The sequence below is a fragment of the Sceloporus undulatus genome, chromosome 1 (assembly GCF_019175285.1).
Source record: "Sceloporus undulatus isolate JIND9_A2432 ecotype Alabama chromosome 1, SceUnd_v1.1, whole genome shotgun sequence".
In the NCBI taxonomy this organism is placed as follows: Eukaryota; Metazoa; Chordata; class Lepidosauria; order Squamata; family Phrynosomatidae; genus Sceloporus; species Sceloporus undulatus.
In genome coordinates, this window is record NC_056522.1 from 120,459,911 (window position 1) to 120,484,336 (window position 24,426).

Below are 24,426 nucleotides of genomic sequence, written 5' to 3' on the forward strand. Positions count from 1 at the left end.
ACTTTCTTTACACACTAAAAAATTACTGTTGTCTAAGCTGATTTTGTTTCTTGTTCCATTTAGAACAACAAAAAAATATCAAATTGCAAACAGATTTATGTCGGCATTGAATTGTGTCGCTCCCACCCCCATATTTTCTGGGAGGGAACAGAGGAGAAAGTGCTAAAACCTAAAATATTGCTAATGCTAAAACTTTACATTACAAAAAAGAACTGCATAGAAAACAAACGTTTTAAATTACGAACCACCAAAAGAGGTTGTTTCCTATTTACAAGAGTTGTTTTAGAAACAGAACCAAATGTTTTCTAGCAGATGTTTAAAGTCAATGGTTGATTAAATATGAGACTTCACATAACATAGATTCTTTTAATCTTTTTTTAAAACCAAACAGAATATTTCCTTTGTTTTCTCCCCCTTCACAATGCAATCCACAAAGCTGACAATTACAGGTTTGCAGTGTTTTGGGAGAATTTTAACTAAATGCATATACTACACATTCTAACTTTCTTCTCTTCTACTTGTTCCAAACTTTGGCAAAATTCTGATTTTAAGCAATTTACAGATCAAAATATAGTGGACTGCTGAATGCTACTAAAAGGCGTCAAATAAAAAGCTAGAACCACATGAAAATTGAATGCCAAAACAATTCCCAAAGTGTGTATTTGGAAGGGGGAAAAGTGGATAAGTAGGTAGAGTATTCTGCAATGCCTTCTACATGACCCAGAGTTTGATTTCAGTTTTAAGCCATTTCATTTCCTATGACACAAAAGCAAAACTTGGCTCAACAGCCATTATAACAGCAAAAATTGCTGTAGACTATCCGCTAGTCTCTTCCACTTTGATTGATACTGATGAAATTATATTACCTTAACATGCTTTTCAAAAAGGATTTTAATACTACCATTTAAAAAAAAAAGGGGGGGAAAGGCATTACAGCAAAAGGGGAAGGGGATCTGCAGATGTTACTGATTTTTTTAAAAAACCGATCAGCAACAATTAGTACATCTTATTTTCTTCCCCCTCCTTTTTCCTTACAAGCTGAAGTTGGACTCTGGAAAGTTGCTGGGACACCTCCCGGCAAGTGCTTTCCCAAGGTCTGCTGCTTGTGAGGTGAAAGAACATGCAAGAAAGAGATGGCAGCAGCTGTTTTTACCCATTCTGTTTCACTCAACCTCTCCAGTGATCATGTCAGGGAGGACTGGCCCCATCATGCTGCTAAGAAAGTGCAAGGAGATGCTCCTTTCTGCCCCCTTGTTTGAGTGATGTATCTCTCAGCGATGTAGCCAAGGCAGTGGGTGGCTGGGTGTGTTAGTGTTAGTTTTGAAAGCAGCTATCTTTTGTCCTCTCCTCTGACTAGCTTACTTGTGGTAGACACCTGATCCTTCCTGGTTAGTGTGTGTGTATGTGAGAGAGAGGGGGGGGGGGACGGTGGCATAGTGGTTTGAGCTGGAGTACGAGTTTGATTCCCACTCAGCCATGAAACTCACTGGGTGACCTTGGGCAAGTCACATGCTCTCAGCCTCAGGGGAAGGCAATGGCAAACCTCCTCTGAACAACTCTTGCCAAGAAAACCCCATGATAGGGTCACCATACGACTTGAAGGCACACAATACACACAGACACAAATAGACAGAGAGAGATAGACAATGGAAAGAGGTTGAGGTGATAGGCAATAAACAGTGGAATGCCGCAGTGTTGTGTTGGTACTACCTTTGACTTCTTTATTGTTTTTTTTCCTCCAAGGAAAATTTAAAGAAGGCTCTATCTGTTTATGCTGGTCTAGTGGATGGGATTGGGCCCAGCAGGGACATTTAGAGGGAACTGGTGAACAAAGAGAAGCAGCTGCAACTCCTAGGAAAAGAAGCCGTTGCCTCTGCCTGTAGTGGTTTTCTCATAGAATCATAGAGACCCCAGGGGCCATCCAGCCCAACACCCTGCCATGCAGGAAATCACAATCAAAGCACCCCCTCCTGACAGATGGCCAACCAGCCTCTGCTTAAAGACCTCCAAGGAAGGAGACTCCATCACCCTCTGAGGGAGTGTGTTCCACTGTCAAAAGCCCTCACTGTCAGGAAGTTCCTCCTAATGTTGAGGTGGAATCTATTTTCCTGTAGCTTGCATCCATTGTTCTGTGTTCTAGTCTCTGGAGCAGCAGAAAACAAGCTTGCTCCTTCCTCAGTGTGACACCCCATCAAATACTTAAAGAGGACTATCATATCACCCCTTAACCGTCTCTTCTCCAGGCTAAACATCCCCTGCTCCCTAAGTCTTTCCTCATCAGGCATGGTTTCTAGACCCTTCAACATTTTGGTCGCCCTCCTCTGGACACTTCTCTCTTTGGATGTCAAAATGGTAATGACAGTACTAGGCCCAGAAACACAATGCAGAAGTGAAGGGACAACGAGCAGAGCATCTCCTTGGAATTGCTGCCACTCCATCTTCACCCACAGTGGTATGAAGTGGGCTCATCTTTCTTGACTTCCTGCATCATCCAAAGCAACACAGGAACACTGAAAGGGAATAAAGATATTACCTTTCCCATGACTAGGTGGCCTCAGTGTCCCACTCAAAAGGAAAGAAGACCAAGCAGCAGATGTGCCTGGCTTGGTTTAGGGCCAAAACACACTGTAGAAAAATAATCCACAACAAACTACAGCTCCCAGAATTTCCTAGCATTGAGCAAGGGCAGTTAATGGGTTTTCAAACTGGATTTTGGACCTTGGTTACAAGATCCCTTTGCATGTAAAGGTGTTACAGGATCCCTTTGCACATAGGTTGTTGGGCTCACCCTCTTTTGCTCACCCCTTTCAGAGGAGCCCAGAAAACATGAGCAATACAGAGGTAGGAACAGATCCTGGCTCCTCTGGCTTGCAGTGGGAATAATACTCTCCCTCCCAGTGGGAGAAATAGCACTGCCAGCAATACTTATGGGCATTTCAGGATGCCTCCAGGCTGGGACGAGGGGGCTTCCCTTTCTTCCAAGAAAAGGCAAGGGAGGAGAGGTGGTGTTTGCTGTTGTTTGCTCTGGCTAACTGCCTCACTTCCAGAATAAAAGTTCAGTAATGGTTCTCTTCCTAATTAAGGGGCTTGTAGCCTCACAAAGGATTCAAACTGGATCTCAAAGGTAGTAACTTTTTGTCTTGTTAATCCTGGCTTGGCCATGTAAACCCACTGGGTTTCCTCTCAGCCCCATAGGATGGCCATAGCAACCCCCCTGTGAAGAAACTTGCCAAGAAAACCCCACGACAGGTGTGCCTTGGCATTGCCATAAATCAGAAGCCATGTGAAGTCACACAACAACAACAACAACGGAAATTTAAAGTTTTTTTCCCTGACTGAAGTTCCCATGGCCAGGAGGATGGGGTCCACCTGCGTGAATATCCATTATCATCTGAACTGAGGACAGCAACCACAACATCTCAACCAAATGCAGGGCTATGACTAACATTGTCGATTTGTTCCCCTTTCTTTATAGATTTTTAATACTTTTGCCTGATAGGAGAAGCCAGTGGAGCTTCAAAAGCTTGCAACATGTTTTGTGCAGTTTGGTTGTCCCCATAAAGGTATCAGTGTTTAATAGATTTTGGATAATACTGTGCTTTGCTATACGGCCAACACCGGTACCCCTAGATATGTTTAGTCGTTTGAGCGCTGGACTAGGGAAGTTATCAGACAAGGGAAATTGGAAGTATAATCCAATGGCAATCCGAACGCAATCATGGGGTTTAATGTTACTGTGTGATAGACTACCACACACAATTTTGGGCAATGGCAAGCTATTTCTGGGCAATGGGAAGTCAGTTCAAACGCAATTGGAATTCATGTAAATTCGCTGAACAAGAGAATTCACGTGAATGCATTCTGGCCCCACTTTCTTTTCCTTTGAAATTAAGAGCAATTCCTCCTGTGTGATAAACTCCAAAGACTCGAGAGCAGGGTTTCTAGTGATATAGCCAGCATAGTGTAGTGGTTTGAGCATTGGACTACAGTTCTGGAGACCAGGGTTCAAATCCCAGCCCAGTCACAGAGCCATAGAAACCCATGGGTAACCTTGGGCAAGTCAGTCTGCAGAGGGATCTTGTAGCTGAAATAAAGGGGCTGGCAGCATGAGCGTTCCTATTTATTTAGAGTATTTATATCCTGCTTGGATTTCAGAATTGAATCTGTTTTAATTATTGTTGTGGTAACTTAATTCTATTTTAATATACTAATTTTTGTGTTTTTAACTGTTTGGTTTTTTTTAATGTTGTAAGCTACCCTGAGTCCATCTTGGGAGAAGGGCAAGATATAAATACAATCATAATAACAATCATAATAATGTATTTTCGAGTGAGTCATGCCAGCTCAGTCATGGAAACCCACTGGGGTGACCTTGGGCAAGTCACACTCTCTCAGCCTCAGAGTATAGCAATGGCAAACCTCCCCTGGGCAAATTTTGGCAAGAAACCCCCATGACAGGTTCGCCTTAGGGTCGTCATAAATCGGAATCAACTCGAAGGCACACAATAACAACAAGTGCCACTTTTTAACCCACAGCTAGGAGCCTCTCCCTCAGCGACCTCCTCCCTCGCCTCCCTCCTTCAAAAGAACCCCAACCGCCTAATCCAGCCAGCACCAACGGGCAACCTGACACCGCCGGCCTCTCATTGGCCACAAAGCCTCTAAGCCCCGCCTCCGTCTCCAAGAGCGATCGATCAGTCACCGCCGCCTTCGAATCTTGAGATCAGGCTTCCTCTTATAGGCTGGTCCCGGCCTGCCAATCCTCTTGAAGGACGGGCTGAGGCTCCGAAACGTTGGCCACGCCCCCTTTCTCCTCCTCCCTCCCTCCCTCCCTCCTCCCGCGCGCCTATTGATATGATTGGAGTGTGGCGCGAGCGCCCGGTCTGCAGTCGGAGACTTGCAGGCAGCAAATGCAGAAGAAGGGAAAGCAAAGGGGAAAGGAGCAGAAGGAACGCTGCGAAGGCAAGGAGCCCTGGAAGTGGCAGCAGCAGCAGCATTAGCAGCAGCACTTTTTCTCCTTGCAGCTATCTATACATACATACATATATCCATATATATATAAGTATATATATATATCCATATACTTAAGCTGTGTTTAAACACCCTTCCAGCTCATGCACCATGGTTTTGCAAAGTAGGCTCCCTTGGATTATTTTCTGTGGCGTCTGGCTGCTTGGCTTTGCTCACACGGGGGAGGCACAGGCTGCGAAAGAAGGTAAGGAGGGAGAGGAGGATGCATGCTTTAAAAAGAACACCGCCGCCACCAAAGGAAAAAGAGAAAAGTTTAGCTAAGCCTTTCTCCCTCCCAAAGAGCTTTATTCTTATTTCTATTTTGGCGACTTTATGCTGCTGCATGTGACCCCTCTCTTTATTATTATTTATTTGTTTAAGCCCCCCCTTTTTTTGCAGGTTGCAACTGCATGCAATCTGTTCTTTAAAAAGAACTTGGTCCCCCCCCAGATAACAACCCTTTCCCCTTTTTTTTGGTATTTTAAACTGTCTTTATTCAGGGTTGCAACTGCATGCAACCTCTCCCCCCCAGTGTCTCTTTCCCCCAAATTGTAACCCCTCTTTCCTTTTTTATTATTATTATAAACCATGTCTATTCAGGGTTGCAACTGCATTCAACCCCTGCCCCCCAAAAAAGTACATTTCCCCCCCAAATTGTAACTGCATGCAGCCCATCTTTTTGTATTTTAAACCGTGCAATTCCAGATTGCAACTGCATGCAACCCCTCTTTATCCCCCCCAAAAAGTGCCTGTTCCCCCCAAATTTCAACTGCATGCAGCCCCTCTTTCCCTTTTTATTTTAAACCTTGTCTGTCTTCAGGGGTGCAGCTGCATGCAACCCCTTTTCCCCTTCCAACCCAGCAGAGACAGGGCTGAAAAGCAAAAAGAGGGAAGCACTGGCACCTCCAGCTTTAGAAAGGGTTTATTGCCTCAGTTGACTTCCCATGGAAACTCATTCCTTACGATGAAATGAGGAGGGATGAGTGCCTGGGAAGGCGAGGAAGGGCTTAGGGGGCTTTTTGCAAGTGATGCAAAGCTTTGGGATGCTTCCCCTCCTGTGTTGTGTGTGTGTTCTTGTGCTGTGTGTTGTGCATTGTGTGTTATGTGTGTGCATGTAGTCTTTGCAGTTGCAATTTTTTTGGGGGGGAGACACTTTTGGGGGGAGCTAAGAGGGGTTGCATGCAGTTGCAATCCTGGATAAAATAATAAAACGGGGTATTTTGGTAGAGTCCCTGGGAAGCGTGTGAACCTCAGAAATGGATCTTTGTGCTGCTGATTTGACCAGAGATGTATTAACTAATTTATTATTATTATTATTATTATTATTATTATTATTATTATTGGGATGGTGGAAAGAGAAGCAGGTAACCTTTCTCTTCCAAGACTGAGGTGGACTTTAGGAGGTTGAGGAGAAGGCATCCATCCTCCTGTTCTTCCTCCTCCTCCTCATCCCTGAGAGGTTTGGGCTGAGGGTCTCCTAAGTCCTCCCTGTCCCCTCAAAACAGCTTCAAAACACTCCTGAAGCAGAAGTCCACTTGTGCCTTTGGTGGCACTTCTGAGGAGCCCAACTCCTCTTTGCCCAAGGCAGAGATGGACCATCAGTGTGGAGTGAATATACACAGTGTGCGCATACATCTATGCAGCAGAATATGCATTCCCACTCACCTCCCTGTGTATATAATAATAATAGTAGGCTTACTCTGTATAGAAGGGAGTTAACATTTCATTGGCATTTCAGTGGCAAGAGGAGTCCCCCCCCCAAAAAAAAATACCCATCAATCTAAGATTCATTAACACTCTCACACAGACACACACAGACTCAATCTCTCTAACACACTTACATTATAGGAAATGGTTCAACAGAGGCTTCTCTTTCTGGCTTTGGGGGCATCCTGATAGATATAGATACACACACAGAGAGAGAGAGAGAGAGATACACACACACACACACATACATTCCCTGAATAGCAAGAGGGGCTCCCCCCAAAAATACCCATCAATCTACGATCCATTCACACACACACACACACACACATTTCATTCAAGAAAACTACATACTGCTCCCAAAGCCGGAAACAGAAGCTTCTGTTGAACTGTTTCCTATAATGTGTGTATGTCTTTGTGTATGTGTTAATGAATCTTAGATGAGTATTTTGTGGGGGAGCTCTTGTTACTCAGGGGGGAAATGTGTGTGTGTGTATCAGGTTGCCCCCAAAGCCAGCAAAGAAGCCTCTGTGGAATTGAACAAATACATACATACACACACACACACACACACATATATAAATATGTATATTTATATTAGAGGGAAAGGAGGAGGAATTATTTCAGCATCAACAAATGTCCCCATCATCTATATGTATGTATGTATATATGTGTGTGGGTGTATATGTATGTGTGTGTGATGTATTAGTTTATGTATGCCTTCAAGTTGCCTGTCAGTGTATGAATTTGAATCTTAGGCAAGGAAGACTCAGAGGTGGTTTTGCTTCTGAAATACACCACCTGGGGGTTCCTTGGCAGTCTCCCCTCCAAGTACTAGCCAGGGCTGACACTGCTTTGCTTCCAAGACCAGACACACACACACACATGTGTGTGTGTATTATATGTGTGTGGGGGTACATATACACATATAGACACACACACACTCATAGATACATAGATATGTAGGGTCTTTCCTTTTCTTTTTGAGGTAAAATGCCTTTCTGAGCTTGTAGTCGGAACTGATGGCAAAGGAAGTGCGCTCTCTCTCTTTCCATTAAAATATCCCTTCTTTCCAAAAACAGGTGAAGAAAGAGTTGTTGTGAGGTGTGTGTTTGTGTGGGTAGTTTTGGAATCAATGGCCCTTTTTTATACCCCATGAAAACTTTATCTGAAAGGCTGAAATGGAAGGTGGTGGAAGGAGGAAAAGGTAACCAGGCAAACACTGCGGGAGTGGAGGAGAGGTCTGGGATGCAAAAGCCAGTTGTAGCTTTCCTGTGTGTGTGTGTACACAGACACACATATGATGTGTTTGTGTAGTGGGTGAGTGTGAGAGAAAGAGATGCTCCAAAGCCAGGGAGGCTTGTGTGACTTTCAGAGTCTCTTTGGAACCAGGCAGCAATGTGTGGGTCCATTTTGTGGTTGAATTGAGGGAAGAGCAAAGAAAGGAGTGTGTTTGTGTGTGTGTTTGTGTAGTAGAGGAAACCTTGGCCTCAGATCTCAGACCCCCTTTCCCTGAAGTGAGATTGGAAAAAGTTTCCGACTTTTTGGAGAAGCTCTTTTGCTCCTCTTGCCCCACAGGAGCCATTCAGGGATAATTTTTGTTTCCTTGTCCACATCTGTCTGGGAGTGCATGAAGAAAAGTGAGGTTGTATTAAAAAATAGAGTGAAAATGCCATATTACTTTGATATGGGTTTGAAAGTGGAGCCAAAGGAAAATGTGTGTGGGGGGGGGGGGGGGGGAGCACATCTGAAGTGTCTTTCAGGCATCCAACCGACCTTCCAGAGGAGAATCAGATTGTGAGGTAGGAAAGCTACTGAGGGTTTGGGTCTCCTCAGGAATAGACAGTTCCCTAATTTAAACAAAGAACCTATGCCTTACTAAAGGCAACACACACAAACACACACAGAGGGCCCTTGTGACTTCCAGAGTCTCTTCAGAACTGCAAAATGTGTGGGGTAGACTTTAGATGCACAGTAATGTGTGGGTCGACACACAGCTTTGTGTGATTTCTAGAGTCTCTTCAGACCCATGTAAAACGTGGGGTCAGGTTTATATGTGCAGTAATGTGTGAGTCGACACAGACGCACGCAGAAGCCCTTTGTGACTTCCTCAGTTTCTTCAGAACTGTGCAGTAATGTGTGGGTCAACTTTAGATGTTCACTAATGTGTGGGTACGCACACACACACACAGAGAGCCTTGTGTGACTTGCAGAGTCTCTTCTGGAAGGCTGTGGAGGGTGTCAGTGCAACTTGAATACCAAAGAGAAGCCCGGGAAACTCTTTCTTCAGACACTCAAAACATTAGTGGAGGCATCCTAGAAGGGTGGCAGGAGGCTTCTCTGGGGTGTCTTGCTTGGAAGTGGGATGCCGCTGTCTCTCCCCATTCCTGCCCTGCCAGACCTTTCCTGTTGCTCCTAGGTGTGGGTCAGAAAAAGAAGTCAACTAAGGAAAGGAGCCTCTTGCCCTTTCCTATTCTCTCTGGTTAGGAGGAAAGGAATGCACCAAGTCCCGAAAACTTCATGTCTCCCTTCCCTGTGGAAAGGAAACTACAGCTATGTGTCTGAAAGTCTTCCTTTGTTCTCTGTGCAAGGCTTTGTCCTTTAGCTTGTTTTTGAACTGCTGGGGTTGGGGCCTTAGTATTAGCGATATACAGGTTGCGTCTCCCTTATCTGAAAATCCAAAACATTCCCCAAAAGCCCCAAACTTTTTTCATGGGTGGCTTTGCTTTCTAATGGTTCAATGTGTGTCTGGATCCACACACTATTGCACATCTAAAGTTGACCACAGTTGAGGCTGAAACAGGAACTTGCTTTCATGTCCAGTGTTATGCATAAAATAATGCATAAAATTGCCTTCAGGCTGTGTGTAATAAGGTGGCTATTAAGCATAAATGACTTTTTTTTTGTTTAGAGTCGGGTCCCAATCCCCACTCACTGTTGGAAACCCACTGGGAGGCCTTTATAAAGTCACACTCTCAGCCTTGGGGAAGACAATGTTAAATCCCTCTGATGGAACCTGCCAAGAAAACTCTGTGGTAGGTCAGAAACAACTCAGAGGCACGCCACCGCCACCAACAACAACCTGTTTCCATGATATTTCATTATGTATGCATATGCAAATACAGCCATTCCAGAATAGCAGATAAATAAATATCCAAAATATCACTGGTCCCAAGCATTTTGGATGAGGGAGACTCAACCTGTAGTAATAGAGTGCTGCTGCCCATGTGCAAAGTTGCACACTTACCACTTGCAAATTCTGTGAAGGTAATCTTGATAAGACTACTACAGAGAGAGCTCTGTGGTGCGTCACTCTAAGGAGGACACTCTTTCTGTTTTGTTTGTCTCCATTACTAATGGCAGGGCTGACTGCATAAGATTGGCGCATGTATGAGCCAGAGCAGATGCTATTGCTCCCCATTTGGTTTGAGTCAGTCAGGTCTCAGAGCTCCAAGCTGAACAGGAGCAGTAGAAGAAAAACAAATGTGTGCATCTGGGGCAAAAAAATAAGTTGAACAGTCATTTAAAATCAATGAGCACACTTTGTAGGTCACAATATCTCTCAAAGATGGCAGCCATAGATGCAGGAGAAACATCAGGAATAAATTCTTCCAGAAAACGGCCACATAGCCCAGAAAACCCACAAAAAACTATCTCAGAAGTTTTTCTCAGTTTTTGTTGGGTATTTTCCTTGTCATGCAAAGTTCATATAGTTTTACAGGACAAACAACAAAGGTTGTGTTGGGCAACAGTTCCTTGAGCATCTTTCAAGGGCTAGCTGCTACTAGTTTTAAATAGTGCCACAAGCTTTGAAAGGCAGAAAAGTTCAACTGTGCCTTGTATTGTTCAGGTGATGACCAGTAGGTTCATTGTTTTTTGCAAGTGAGCTGAGACTGACCAATATGTGCCCTACAAATTTTATTACAGCCCTCACTGTCCCAACAGGTTCTAAAACTCCTTTCATTTTCTGCTGACATTGATTTGATTTAATGTAGGCTGGATGATTGTATAAACTTTTTTTCATTGAAAAGTGTATGTATTTGGGAGCCCCTATTTAGACCGCATAGCAGAAGTGGTCATTTGTGAATAAAGGGGTCCATCAGCACCTCTGAAAGTCAGTTTTTTGTTCCACTAATTTTTGGGTTTTGTTCAAGGCTACTAGAAGAGTTTTATAACTAGTAACATTCAAAGCTATATTTTGCACACGCACGCACAGTTGCCCCTTTCACTATAATATTATTTACTATATAGGATACCAGTGTTTGAGTACGTACCACTGGACATGTTTAGGCCAATTAGAGAATTACACCTGCTCTTAAGTGGTGGATGCATTGATATAGACATATATGAGTTAAACATGCATTATGGCTTTTTTTAGCTAAGCTTATCAGTGTGGTCTTTAGTAATCTAGCACATAGAATCTATCAACTCCTACTTAGATGCATGATTAGCTGAAGTCCCTTGGATGCATGGACTAATTAATTAAATAATTAAATGAGATGTGAAACTAAGTTTGAGTAGAGTATGAACTTTTCAAGTGAGATGACACAAGATGATAGTAGGGAACAACCCTCTCCCCACATTTTAAACTATATTTTCAGGCCAGGACTGCAATATTTTATTTTCCCTTTGGGAGTAAGGATAAGTCTCAACCGTGGGGCTTTAAAATGTACATACAAGGGCAATTGGGCTCTGTAGTTGATTACATAGAAATTAAGTAACAGTTACGGAGCTGTAATATATTAGACAACATCTGAAGAATCTATTCCTGAAATTCTGAGATTTTTTTACTATTGAAGGAAGGTATGACCTTGTAGTCCTCCAAGTGTGAATGGATATGTTTAAAATGCTACTTAAGACTACATTAATACTTCTGAGATTACTATCATGGATTATTGTGAAGGAATTTTAATGGAATTTACTTTTAAACAGACATTTTGAGAACTAGAAGCTGTATATTCCTTTGCTTTAATCGTCTTAACACTGAAAGTTTTTCTTTTGTTAAAATATGACATATTAACAAATCATAGGATCATAGGGTTGTCTAAAAAGATCTCAGTAAATAAAATTCCAAGATTTTATTGGTGGCTAGAAAAAAAAGTCTTCTCTGAAATAATGCTTAACTAATTATATAATTTACATGCTTCCGTTGACTAATAGTAAAAGAGGTATTATAATATTATGTACATAATGTGCCAGCAGAGTTTTACAACTATATTTAATGCTATTCTTATTCAGCAAAATGTCAGAAATATATATAGCTATCCCTTTGTGTTTTCTGTGATTGCGTATTGGAGTAAGAGTCAGAATAGACTGCTGCTAATAACTAGATAATTTACTCCAATAATTGTAATTTCTTATCGGTTTTTCAGCTAAAATAAGAAGACTATATGCTACAATTTGCTGAAGTGGTACAAAAAAATTCCCATTGAATTTAACATCTGTGAAATATAATTTAAACATTTTAAAAGCCATAACCTGGTAGTATGTACACATAGTTATTCTAATACTTGATTGATATGGGTGTAATTATGTCAGGCTAATATGTATGCATGTATTCTACTTGATAGTGTGAATATGCTAATTCAATAATGCTAATTCAATATTTAGTTTTATGTAATCTTATTTTGCATATAGTGCTTTATTTTAGGTATGAACATGAATATTACTGTGTTACTGTTTTTCACATTCCCTCTAGTATATAGCATAGTAGGTTGTTTTTATCTATGTGTGTGTCTGAGTTTTAAAATGATTGCATTTATATTAAATATGAAATTGTCATGAATGAATATTTTATATTTAAAAAGTCATTATAATATTAAATTATACCTTAGATAACATATCTGTACCTCTGTATAACTATAATAAACTATAATAATCTATAATAAATCAATAGCAAACTTAAGTTCCTGCCACTTCCCCATTCTGTTACTTAATAATAGAGTATGGTCTACTTGAAAACGATTGCCTACAGTTCACAATGCTCATGAACTGCCTTTTTGAATTTAAGTTTAGATGAAAAAAATAATTGAATGCATTTTCATGTGTAGTTTCATTATGAAGCTCTTTTGTCTTTAAAGCAGTGTAACACAAGATGTTTTTCCCCCTCTTTTTAGTAATATTGTTGGATTCCAAAGCACAGCAGACAGAGTTGGAATGGATTTCTTCTCCTCCCAATGGAGTAAGTATACTGTACTATAAAAATCAAGTGAGATAAACTAAACCCCATAATAATAATATTACATTTAACCAGATTTTCACCAGCAAATTTTAACAAACATTTGTTTGCAAAATCTTTGGTGTATAAATTAGCATAGTTTGTACAAGGAAAAACTCTTCATTGACATAAGCACTATTCTTAGTGCTGAATTCATAGGCTCTGTATTTTAATATAAAACAATGAAATTGCTTAATTCTTACATTAGAGCATTATACACTGTAGTTATTTTATCACTATATTTTATATAGCTATTTTGGAATATGGACTTTGACTACATGATTTTGAAACAGTTTAACACAATTTTGTTAGATATACACCAAGTATTTAAGTGTTTCCATAACATCTGAAACTTACCATCTTGCAAGCCAGAGAGAAAATAAAATAAATATTTGGGCCATTTGAAATGTATAAATCTGGTGAATCTGAGTATACAATTCATTGTCACCCAAGCAGCAGTTCACATACTTATTTTCATTCTTCTTAACAAACGTATCCTGAGCATTTTTATATTAAAATCATACATTATTTTATTATATTATCTGTTCACTATTTTTCAGGCTTAGAATCCATTCAGTTTTATGCTTTCAGTTTTTAATCTGGACATGGGAGGAATGCCCATCACATATCTTTTTACAATTAATATTATGAAACGACAGACTGTAATTACAAAGAATTGTTCATACACTCCTGAAGTTAAATTACATAGTGGGTCTAAACACTGAAATCAGATAAGTATAATATCCTCTTAAATTATCTCCCTGAAATTCTGTTAATTTAAATGAGATTTTTGCCGTCACAGAGTTTCAGGACGCGGTTGCTCCATCTTTTAGAGTAATTCCTACTCACACAGGTAGTTTCCTTGAATGGCTATGAATAATGGTTTGCACAGTCAGACCCTTAATCCAAAGCTTATAAAGAAATCTGGAATCACAAGAGCGTGAACTCTGAGTGGGGATAAGTGTAACAAATCCTGTAAATAAGAAGAATGAAAACCTGAAAGTGTCTCATTCAAAAGTAAGATCATAAAATCAATCCAAGCACAGGGTGGAAGCAAGTCTGAAGTCTTGTAATGTGATCTAAATAGTTAAATTGTGCAATAACTTAGCTATTAACATTTTTCATTGATGGTAGCCTTTTAAAAAGAGTGCCAGAAAGAACAATTTGTAGTAGACCAGAAATGAGATAATAAAGGCATGCCTATTTATTATAGAATGTGGAAAAATTTATTGCTTATGAACAATGGGAAGAAAATGCGTGGATTGCAGCCAGTTCCATAATTTTACAGTGGTAAACTTAAATAGTTGATTATTTTAAAGAAGGTTATTGCATCTAAGACTTCTATAAACATGACTGGTATCTTCTATCAAATAAGTAATTTCTTCTTTAACAGTGTGGTATTTGAGATACACAAACACACACACAATTCTTGATTAAAAGAAAAGAAAAAAATGTTCCAGAGAAGTTCAGGAAAAAATAGTTAGTTTAGAGATGCTCTTACTGAGACCTTTGAAATATCACTTTATCAAGACATGAATGCTGTTTATGCTCACCCACTCCCTTAAAACACCTACTACACTTTTGACAATAAAGGCATTTTTATATAATATATAATATAACGAGAGCTAGTGTGGTGCATTGGTTCGAGCATTGAACTGGGATTCTAGAGACCAGCACTTGAGTCCTGGCTGAGCCATGTAAACCCACTGTTTGACCTTGGGCAAGTTACACTCTCTCTGTCTCAGAGAAAGGCAACAGCAAATCCTCTCTGGAAAAACTTGCAAAGAAAACTCCATGATAGGTTCACCTTAGGGTCTCCATATATCAAAAACAACTTGATGGAACATGACGACAACAACAAAATATTTTATGGATATTTTATATTTATTAATATTAATACACAAGACATTAAGGAGATCAGTGGTACCCCGGGTTACGAAAATAATTCGTTCCGCCGCCGCGTTCGTAACCCGAAATCCTTCGTAAGCCGAAAAAGCCATAGGCGCTAATGGGGAAAAGCCGCGATTTCGTGCGAAATAGCGCCGAAAAGCACCAAAAAAATTTTCGTAACCCGAAATAACCTTCGTAACCCGGAACAGTTTTTTCCTATTGATTTTTTTCGTAACCCGGAAATTTCGTAAGGCGGTGCTTTCGTATCCCGGGGTACCACTGTAGTTGATTATGCTACAGATTTATGCTACAGACAAGCAGCAGCTCCTGATGGATTAGATCCATCTTGCAAATACGTTACAATAAATGTAACAGTCAAACCAAAGATGAAATTCAGTATGTACACAAACCTTGCATAGACTAAACTTGTTTGACATTTCTTATGGAAATGTCTGAGAGTATTTTAATCTCTTAAGACATAATATCCCTTTTGCAAGGTGATGATGACATCCTATGTTATTCAGACTGGTTCTACAAGCCAGTCAAGTTGTACTTAGATTTAATTCCATTGATTCCAATCAATTTTGTAGGAGAAATCTTAAATTGAAGAGAAGACAAGGAAGTGGAATCACTTTAATGTCACTGAGTTTCATTTTGATCTGCTTTAGTATATATTCCACATCGATGGCTCTATATGATGCTAATAAGAATTTAGGTTCTGGTATTGTATTTTATCATACCAAACTATATTATATATGTGGTTGAGAAAGCAGGAAGTATTAGATTTGTAAGGGAATATGATCATTGCTCAGTGGGTGAACATATACTTTGTGTATCGGGTACCAGAATCTGTTTTTACTATGTCCAGTTGAAAAGATCTCAGCAAGATTAGGAAAGACATTAGACAACACTGTGCTAGTAGACCAATAACCTGATTTTGTATAATAGATCTTCACACGTTTTCCTTAAAAAAGGTAATGTTACATTTCACTTGGTAATTTGTTCAGTTCACTAAGGAAACAGTGTGTTTCATTAAGCAAATATGCCATATCATGCATATTGTGACATAAATACTGCAGTACTTTAAAATGCATTTTTAATGTTTACAACCTCTGTGCATTTCACCATTTACAGCCATAATATATTTTGTGATAATAAGTCCTAGCATCAGTTTATCAATGTCTATTTTACTTAGAGCAGTCGACCAACACTAAAATTATCTCATTTGCTGTCAAATAGGCTTGTGAACTATTATGTGCTATGGCTTTCAGCATAGTAAGCCAGTTGTTCTTTTAGTATTTACCTTCCATGAGTAATTGATAGTGAAACAGCTGAATCAATAATAGTGAAACAACTACAAAGGATTGTTGTAGATACAGGGTTGTATCTAGTAGTGTCCATGTGTCCTTCCACTCTTTGTGGAAGCCTAGTTTTGTCCTTGTACAAATGTCGAAACAAGTACTTTACACAAATGATTGTGCAAGTAGATGCACAATTCATTGTATCTTCATTACACAAAGTGTTGCTAGCATTACTTGTTCTGTTGTTATGCACATGTGTACTAAACCGCTGTTCCAATACATCTACTTTTTTGAATAGCATAATATGTTTCTTAGGCCCAAAACAGATGGACCAGATAGCGTGGCTTCCAGATGCTTCAGGGGTGTGGCGTTTAGATGACACATTACCCGCAAAGTGGCTGGAAGCCCCTCCGAGGCTGACTAAGATGCTCTGAAGTCGCTGGCAAATGGAACGAATTTAATCTGCTCTTGCTGGTGACTCATTTGCGATTGTGACGGCAGCCCACTAAGTGAGTGGGATTTCCAGTTGCCGCAGTCCTGGCACAATTGGTGCAGCAACAGCTAGAGGCCGCTCCTTCTGGACCGTCTACTTCAGCCGTTAGAAACAATTATGCTTGCCAGTCCATTAATCATGGTCAAGATATCAAGAGCAGATTGGGGGATCAAATGCTCCTTTACTCAACCCAGTCTGTCTATGGGTACAAATTCTACTTTTTTTGCTACTAATAACTATAGTTAAGTGCTATTTAAATAAAGAGATATTGGTAACCCCTGACCAGAACCTGAAGGCATTTAAAAAACCTGCTTAAAGTAGAACCTGTTTTGTTTTAGCCATTGCTAACGTCAGTGATGCTATAGGACTGAAGTACTTGTATATGTGTTATTTGCAATATTCATAGTGTCAGCTTAAAAAAATCACACTTTTATGTTTTTGTTGCTCGTTTCCAAACATTTAATTTATGTTATGATGTTGATAGGCAGTGCATATGCTGGCTTTTTGATTTCATGAGCTGATCTATTGTGAAATGACAGTTTCATTTGCTAAATGACAGTTTGGCTCTTGAAAGCAATAGTTTAAAGAGTAGCCAAACCCAAACCCTACTTACCAAAATGGAAATCCAACATTTTTTAGAAATGCTATCAGCAGAATGACCTCTCATTTTGATTATATCAAGTAATATCATATTGTGATGAATCATCAGGGATAATTATTTTTGATAATGTCTCATAATTTTGGGATCAAAGCATAAACTAGTAAGTCTGTTCTGGATAAGTTGTCTGTCACATTGACCTATCTCACATGAAATGTGTAAATTTATCTTGTTTGTTTACACCCAAAGAACTACTAAACACATTGATTAAAGTAATTTTAAAGATAGGACAGTATTTTTGTTCCCATATTGAAGATGGGGCTGTAGCAAAGAGATAAGGCCTGTTCCTGAAGGGATGTCTAAGTTGGAGCTTAATCTTTGCCTCAGTGATATAGTGTCTTCCCAGTTAAACCTGTTGAGCTTGCTGTGGTTTGGGTCACATTGGCCATGATTCAGTTTGGTGTTGGTAGGCTACCACTCATCCAGGTCCAAATTGCCACTGAGCCGTTGAACTCCCTGAGTGGCTTTAGGCCAGTTATGCTCTCTTAACTTGACCTGTAACACAGATATAAAGATAACGTGACAAGTATGAGAGTCAGGAATTCATTGGAAGAAAGGTGACATAGAAAGCTAGTTACATCGTTATCATCACTCACCAAATCACCACAGTTTAAAAATATTAAAAAGTTAAAAATAATGTATGTGCATATTTGACCAAAGATGATAGCTTAATATGAGTTACTCCTTTTTGTGTTTTAGTGGGAAGAAATTAGTGGACTGGATGAAAACTACACACCTATACGAACATACCAGGTATGCCAAGTCATGGAGCCTAACCAGAATAACTGGCTGCGGACTAACTGGATTGCAAAAGGCAATGCACAAAGGATTTTTGTAGAACTAAAATTTACTCTGAGAGATTGTAATAGCCTTCCTGGAGTCCTGGGAACATGTAAAGAAACTTTCAACTTGCATTATTATGAAACAGACTATGACACTGGCAGGAGTATCAGAGAAAACCTGTATGTAAAAATAGATACAATTGCAGCTGATGAAAGCTTTACCCAAGGTGATCTTGGGGAGAGAAAAATGAAACTTAATACAGAGGTGAGAGAGATTGGACCTCTATCCAAAAAAGGATTCTACCTTGCATTTCAGGATGTAGGTGCCTGCATTGCTTTGGTTTCTGTCAAAGTATACTACAAGAAGTGCTGGTCCATTATTGAGAACTTAGCTATTTTTCCAGATACAGTGACTGGGTCAGAGTTCTCTTCCCTAGTTGAGGTCCACGGAACTTGTGTCACCAGTGCAGAAGAAGAGGCCGAGAACTCTCCTAGAATGCACTGTAGTGCAGAGGGAGAATGGTTAGTACCTATTGGGAAGTGTATCTGCAAAGCTGGTTTCCAGCAAAAAGGGGACACGTGTGAACGTAAGTAGAAAACATGCTTTAAGTATTATTTTTCTTACAATATCTCCTGCTCTTCTCTCTTTAAAATGCCTTTCTACTTGATCGTGTTGTTATTATTTAGTTCAAGGTCTATGAGCTGGGAATTTCTCTGTTAGTGTAAATCAATTGCATTTAGGGATGTAAATAAACTATTGAATGTTACATTTTGAAAGCCTATTAGACTGACTATGCTTTGTACAGTTTACCTTTTCTAATGGTGTTGCTTGAGCAGAATAAATGCAGATACACACTTACATTTTACAAGAAACAGGCCAATGAGGCTACTCCTTACTTAATGGTAATTAAATAAAGATATCCTTGACAAAGTCATAGCTTCTAGGGAAGACACTGTTAACAGTCTTTTGTCTGCAGATTAGTTGATACTTAGTCTGTAATCTATTTACAGAAAACATAAATGTCTAAAACCAGAAAGGTAAGACATACAAGATAGCCAATTGAAAAGCAGTTTGGGGTGTAGCAAACTGAGGACACAGGATGTGCTGATACTCAGAACTTTGTGGAAGGGTGCACAAATGTTGCTTTCCTTTACACTTTTCTCTATAACAGGGTCATTTGTTTTAATCAAAAAAGTTGTCCCACATTGTATTTTTTTCCTGAAAATTTTACAGAAGTAGACTTATTGCTGAAACAATACTGACACTGGATATTTGCGGGGCTGAGCAAATCTCAGAAAGAAGAGAGAAAGAATAAGATCTTTTGCAAGAGAGCTCAAGGAGTTAACAATTGTAATGTGAAAGCTACTAATTCAAATAAATCTAGTGTACTTGTTCTCACATTATGAAAGTTGACTTTGATTTTTATAAAGTTACCTTGGGGATAATCAAAGAGGATGGTGGTAGTAGTAGTAAAATAATGATTACTGATACTATATTGTGTTACTTTCCTGAAATACAGTGGTACCTCGGGATACGAAATACCCAGGTTACGAAATTTTCGGGATACGAAAAAATCCCATAGGAAATCATTGTTCCGGGTTACGAATGTTTTTTCGGGATACGAAGAAAATTTTTGGTGCTTTTTTCGGCTTTTTCGCACGAAACGCGGCTTTTCCCCATTAGCGCTTATGGCAATTCGGCTTACGAAGGCTTTTCGGGTTATGAAAGCGGCCGCGGAACGAATTAATTTCGTAACCCGAGGCACCACTGTATTAGAGGTTTAAAGACTGGAGAAATTTAAAGACCGGTAATTAGAATTCAAGTGAATTGTTCATCAAACAGCTCTAATTTTAAATTTCAGTGAAGTTCACAGAGGCATTAAAACTTAACTTGGACTTATACAGTGCGCCTGCACCAGACGTGGATGCATTTTATGCAGCTTCCAGCATACGCCACATGCACGCAAACCACATGCATGTGCCCCATTATTTCCTATGGGGCTCGAGCATAGGCGGATTTTCCCTTACGTGGGGGGATCCGGAACGGTGAGGGCCCACTGTATGTGTCCCTGTGTCCTTTTGCAAGAACATTCCTTGGTCTGGCCTGCTGCCAAAGGAACTCCCAGGAAAATAGTCATGATAGAAGTGATATAGGCTTTCACTTTATATATTTCTTTGTTTGTTTTCAGTAAGGTGGTATCTTCCCACTTCTTCTTTCCACAATTATATATTTTTTTTCAAAATAAAAGTATCAAAATGTAGGTGTATTTCACAATGATTCATATGTGTGAATGATAGAATAGAGAGGTGGCTGCCTATTAAAAATGTAAGCTCTTTGATGTTTAACAGGCAAGATTTTAGTCACTTTCTATCATCTACTGGTTAGCATGTCTGCTGTGAAACTGTTAATGATCCACAATATAGTGACTTGGAAGAGTGATATCCTTACTTTGGCAGAAAATGTGCACTATGACATTAATGCAATTGGCTGTTCTGTTACTGCCAAGCTTTGTAGCATATTATATTAAACAGAAGGAAAATTGATATGTGACTCTTTAGCCTGTAGCTTTAATTGATTGTAAAAGTCTCCTTCTTTCAAATATTATGTGATCTCCAGTTTTAATTTATAGGTACTGCTTGTGGATATGTAAGTAGGTGTGAGTGCTTTTGTTGTTGTTAATTGTTGTCAGGTAGACAACTCTGGCACAACAATAATAAATTCATTGTCCCTTTGAGGGGAGCAATGTCGGTGTGTATGTAGAGCTAAAGATAATCACGATCAGCAGTGGTTGCACTGCATTGATGAAGAATGAGGATAGGACCTTCCCATCCTAAAATTGATTATTTTTGCCATTTTTTGTAACTTGAAATGTGCATGTAATCCTAGATGCTAGATGTGTTGATTATTTAAATAGAAGTCTGATTTCAGTAAAATTACCCAATGGATCAGTCCAATTGCCTGTACAATCCTAGCATTTTTTTCCAACTCTCTGCCTATGGGGAGACTACAAGCAGAACATGAGAACAGCTGCGCCCTGTTGCTTGTGTTCCCCAGTGACTGGTCTTGGGAAACTTTTTGAATCTGATACAAGAGGTAATATATTGCCATCACCATGCATTACAGCCACTAATAAACTTATCCTTCTTGACTGTTTATTCATACTTTATTCAGATTTGCCTAGTCTCCTTCCAAAATATTTCCCAGTGTCATTTATATTTTAAGGTTGCAGTGATAAACATCCTTCATAGGTAAATCCCATGCTGTGAAACTTACCTATGAGTAAACATGTATAGGATTCAGCTGTAAAAGTAAAAGTTCTGCAGTACTTGTTCATAAAAATGGGGAGAGGAGTTATGTGATCACAGATAGCACCATATTAGTTAAGACTTCAGGATTTAGCTTTTTTTGGACATCCAAATCTAAGAAAGTTGTGTTAAGATAGTACTTTGATGAGTGTTGAAGTCAACCATTTGAAGGGCACAGGGGCAAAATTAAAATATCTTGGAGATAGGAATGGACAGGAAAAATTCTGATAACTTTGTGGTGGGAACAAGCTTATCTTGTGGCTGGAAAAGTCAGTTTCAATATATCTCTTAAGGTCTCTTTAAAAAGTTTGCTTGTTTGTGTATAGACATGCATGTGCATACATACACTTTAAAGGAAGCTTTGCCAGCTGTGTTAAGAGCCTTTCTATTGATACTCCCTTCTGACTTCCTTCCAGCCATGTTCTTGTTCCCAGACCAGATCCCCATCAAAGCACCTTTCCATGGTGATCTGGGAGAGGAAGAAGGATGTGGCTGGAAAGGTCAGTTGAATGTTGAGAGGAAGAGGCCGGCACAAACAAACAGCTTTATTTATATATCGTTTCATACTGAACTAACAGTATCTAAGAGGTTTACAACTGTAAGCTAATTGCCCCCAACAATCTGGGTACTCATTTTAGCGGCCACTGATCACAGCTAGTGACACTAATCAAAAAACAAAGTGAGGGGAAAAAATTACCTGCAACCACTTCAATTATAAAGTAATACAATTGGTCCTCCCCATCCACAGGTTCTGCATCTCTGAAATCAACCAATCGCAGCTTGATGATTTTTAAATCCATAAGCAAACATTTTGAGTTGTTCACATAATGGGACTTGATTTTAATACTGTATCCATGGGATGTCCTGGAAATAAACCCCAGTGAATACCAAGGGCCCTCTATTTAAGTTGACCATCTCATAGAAATTTGCCTGTTCAGCACAAAAGCATTAACATCTTTGCTACAAAAAGGAAATTATTTCATAATAGTAGAGTGCAACATTTATACATATACTAGCTAAAACTCTTGTCTATAGATTACTGTCTACTTTTTGGTCTATCATTTAGTTTTAATTTAATCCAATAAAATGAAGCAACATTTGCATGTCATTACTGTGTATATTTATTTCCATTCATATTCCACTCCTGTACAATGAGTAAATTATTTTAGCTGTGGCAGAACACCCTGAGAGAGACCTTGTGCACTAGCTAAATTGTCACTGTGGTATATAATGTATGTTTCTTTAGAAAAAACCATATTCAGGTTAAAGCGAGTGAGTGTGTGTGGCTGAAGTGCTGATATAATCCACATTCCATATGTTCTATATTACATAAAAAGGAAAAATAATATCCATTTGCTCACACACATATAATATTTCATGTGCTAAGAAGCCCTTCTCAGTGTGGGTGAAATATATATGAAAATTAATTTGGCATTGTGTCTGCAGAGTCAGACTTCCAGTACAAGCAAAACTGATCTGTTCTTCTTTTCAAATGCTTCATAACATTGTAAAGTAGTCACCTAAAACATTAAAAAAGACAGTTATGTGTGGTTTTGTATCACATGGCTATGTGCTACTTTTGATTCCTCTTCAGTACAGTGTACAGTGCAATGTGACATTCTGGAGTATTGAACTACACATATGGAACATATTTTAAAATGCGATCTACAGAGCAATGGAATTTACGCAGAGCAAATGATTCATTGGTGAGAGTAGGTGGTCAGGATGGAATAGGTGGCCTCCCATCAGTAGAAAAGCTCTTTGCCATTAGGGAATCTTAACTTAATCCAATGCCCCAGTTTCCCTTTAGGTGAAAAGCAACCTCTGACAGTGACATAGTGCCCCTGACTGAGGCATGCATAGATTTGAATTTCCACTTAGTCCTTTTGATCATCTGGAGGACACCATCAGGTCCCTCATCTGTTCCATTCTGCAGCTGCTTTAACAAATTTCTCGGTCATGCCTTCATTGCACAGAATTAGCAACAAGAACAACAAAATAAAATTTAAAAAAACCAAGCAACCATAAACAAAAAAACTGGGAGGCTACCTTTCCCTTCCTAGTGTGAGCTGTCTGGGCTGTGGTGGCAGCTACTTTCTGTCCCAGTGCCACTTAAAATTGCTCTGTTATTTATAAATGCCTGGGAAAGGTAAAAGAGAGGAAGATTATGTGCTAAATGGATGGACAAGGAGGTCATGGGTATTAAGCGGTTGCAGGAATTAAGCAGAGCAGTGGAGGACAAGGGGGTCTTGGAGATGTTTCATCCATAGGATCACCATGAGTAGAGATTGACTTGAGGGCAGTTAACAGCAACAAATAACCTACTAGTGATAGCCCCTAATTTTTTTTAGCTACTTGACATCTTAGTATTAGATACTGGTTTTAATGAGAGCTGGTGGATGTTCAGATCATTTTAAAAATAGTGTTAGATGCTATTTTTTTGCAGTACCATATTTCCAGACCTACATTTACTGAGTAACTTATATAGACATACATATGTATGTATAGGGGAGAGACTACTTAGGATGGAGTAGGAGGCTAGACACACACACACACATATACATAAACACACACACACGCAAGCTCACAAATATAAACACACATTTAAGTCATGTCAGTTGTTCATTATAGTGATGTTCTCCACAATGCTGACTGTAACATAATTTTAAGGATTACTATGAATAGTGCATATGAAGCACTTTAATTCATTGTGAATGTTGAGTAATTGAAGCATACTAATGCATTATTTCATACCATGATTATACCTAACACATAGTTTTAAGTACTAGATTTTGATTAAAAAGAGAGTAATCTAAACATGGGCTGAAGTGTAGGATCTTTAGATAGTATGGACCAATTCCAGTGTTTTCAAAGAAAAGACTAGGAACTAAATATTCATATACGTACTTACATTCTCTTGAGAGTTCTGGTAAGAACATCTGTATATTTAGATGCTTTGTACATACAAATCTGAAACTGTTTTTTGTTTGCTTGTTTCTTGGTAAGGATGAAAATAATGTCAAATGAATTATAAAAATAAGAAATGTCAGGGTACAGGCATTCAG

General features: G+C 39.3%; 1 protein-coding gene across 5 annotated transcripts in view; it reads left to right on the forward strand.

Annotated features, from left to right (window-relative positions):
• The first annotated feature begins 4,875 nt into the window (after positions 1-4,875).
• EPHA7 (EPH receptor A7) overlaps positions 4,876-24,426 on the forward strand; it is a 229,865-nt gene continuing 210,314 nt past the window's right edge. For 3 of the 5 annotated variants that reach the window (XM_042454981.1, XM_042454990.1, XM_042455018.1), the window contains exons 1-3: positions 4,876-5,215; positions 12,831-12,895; positions 17,973-18,642. In XM_042454981.1, the coding sequence (XP_042310915.1) occupies positions 5,122-5,215; positions 12,831-12,895; positions 17,973-18,642 (829 nt within the window). In that variant the 5' untranslated portion in view covers positions 4,876-5,121. Of the gene's footprint in view, positions 5,216-9,697; positions 9,750-12,105; positions 12,126-12,830; positions 12,896-17,972; positions 18,643-24,426 lie in introns of those variants that run through there. The other 2 variants (XM_042454999.1, XM_042455008.1) reach the window with 2 other exon arrangements.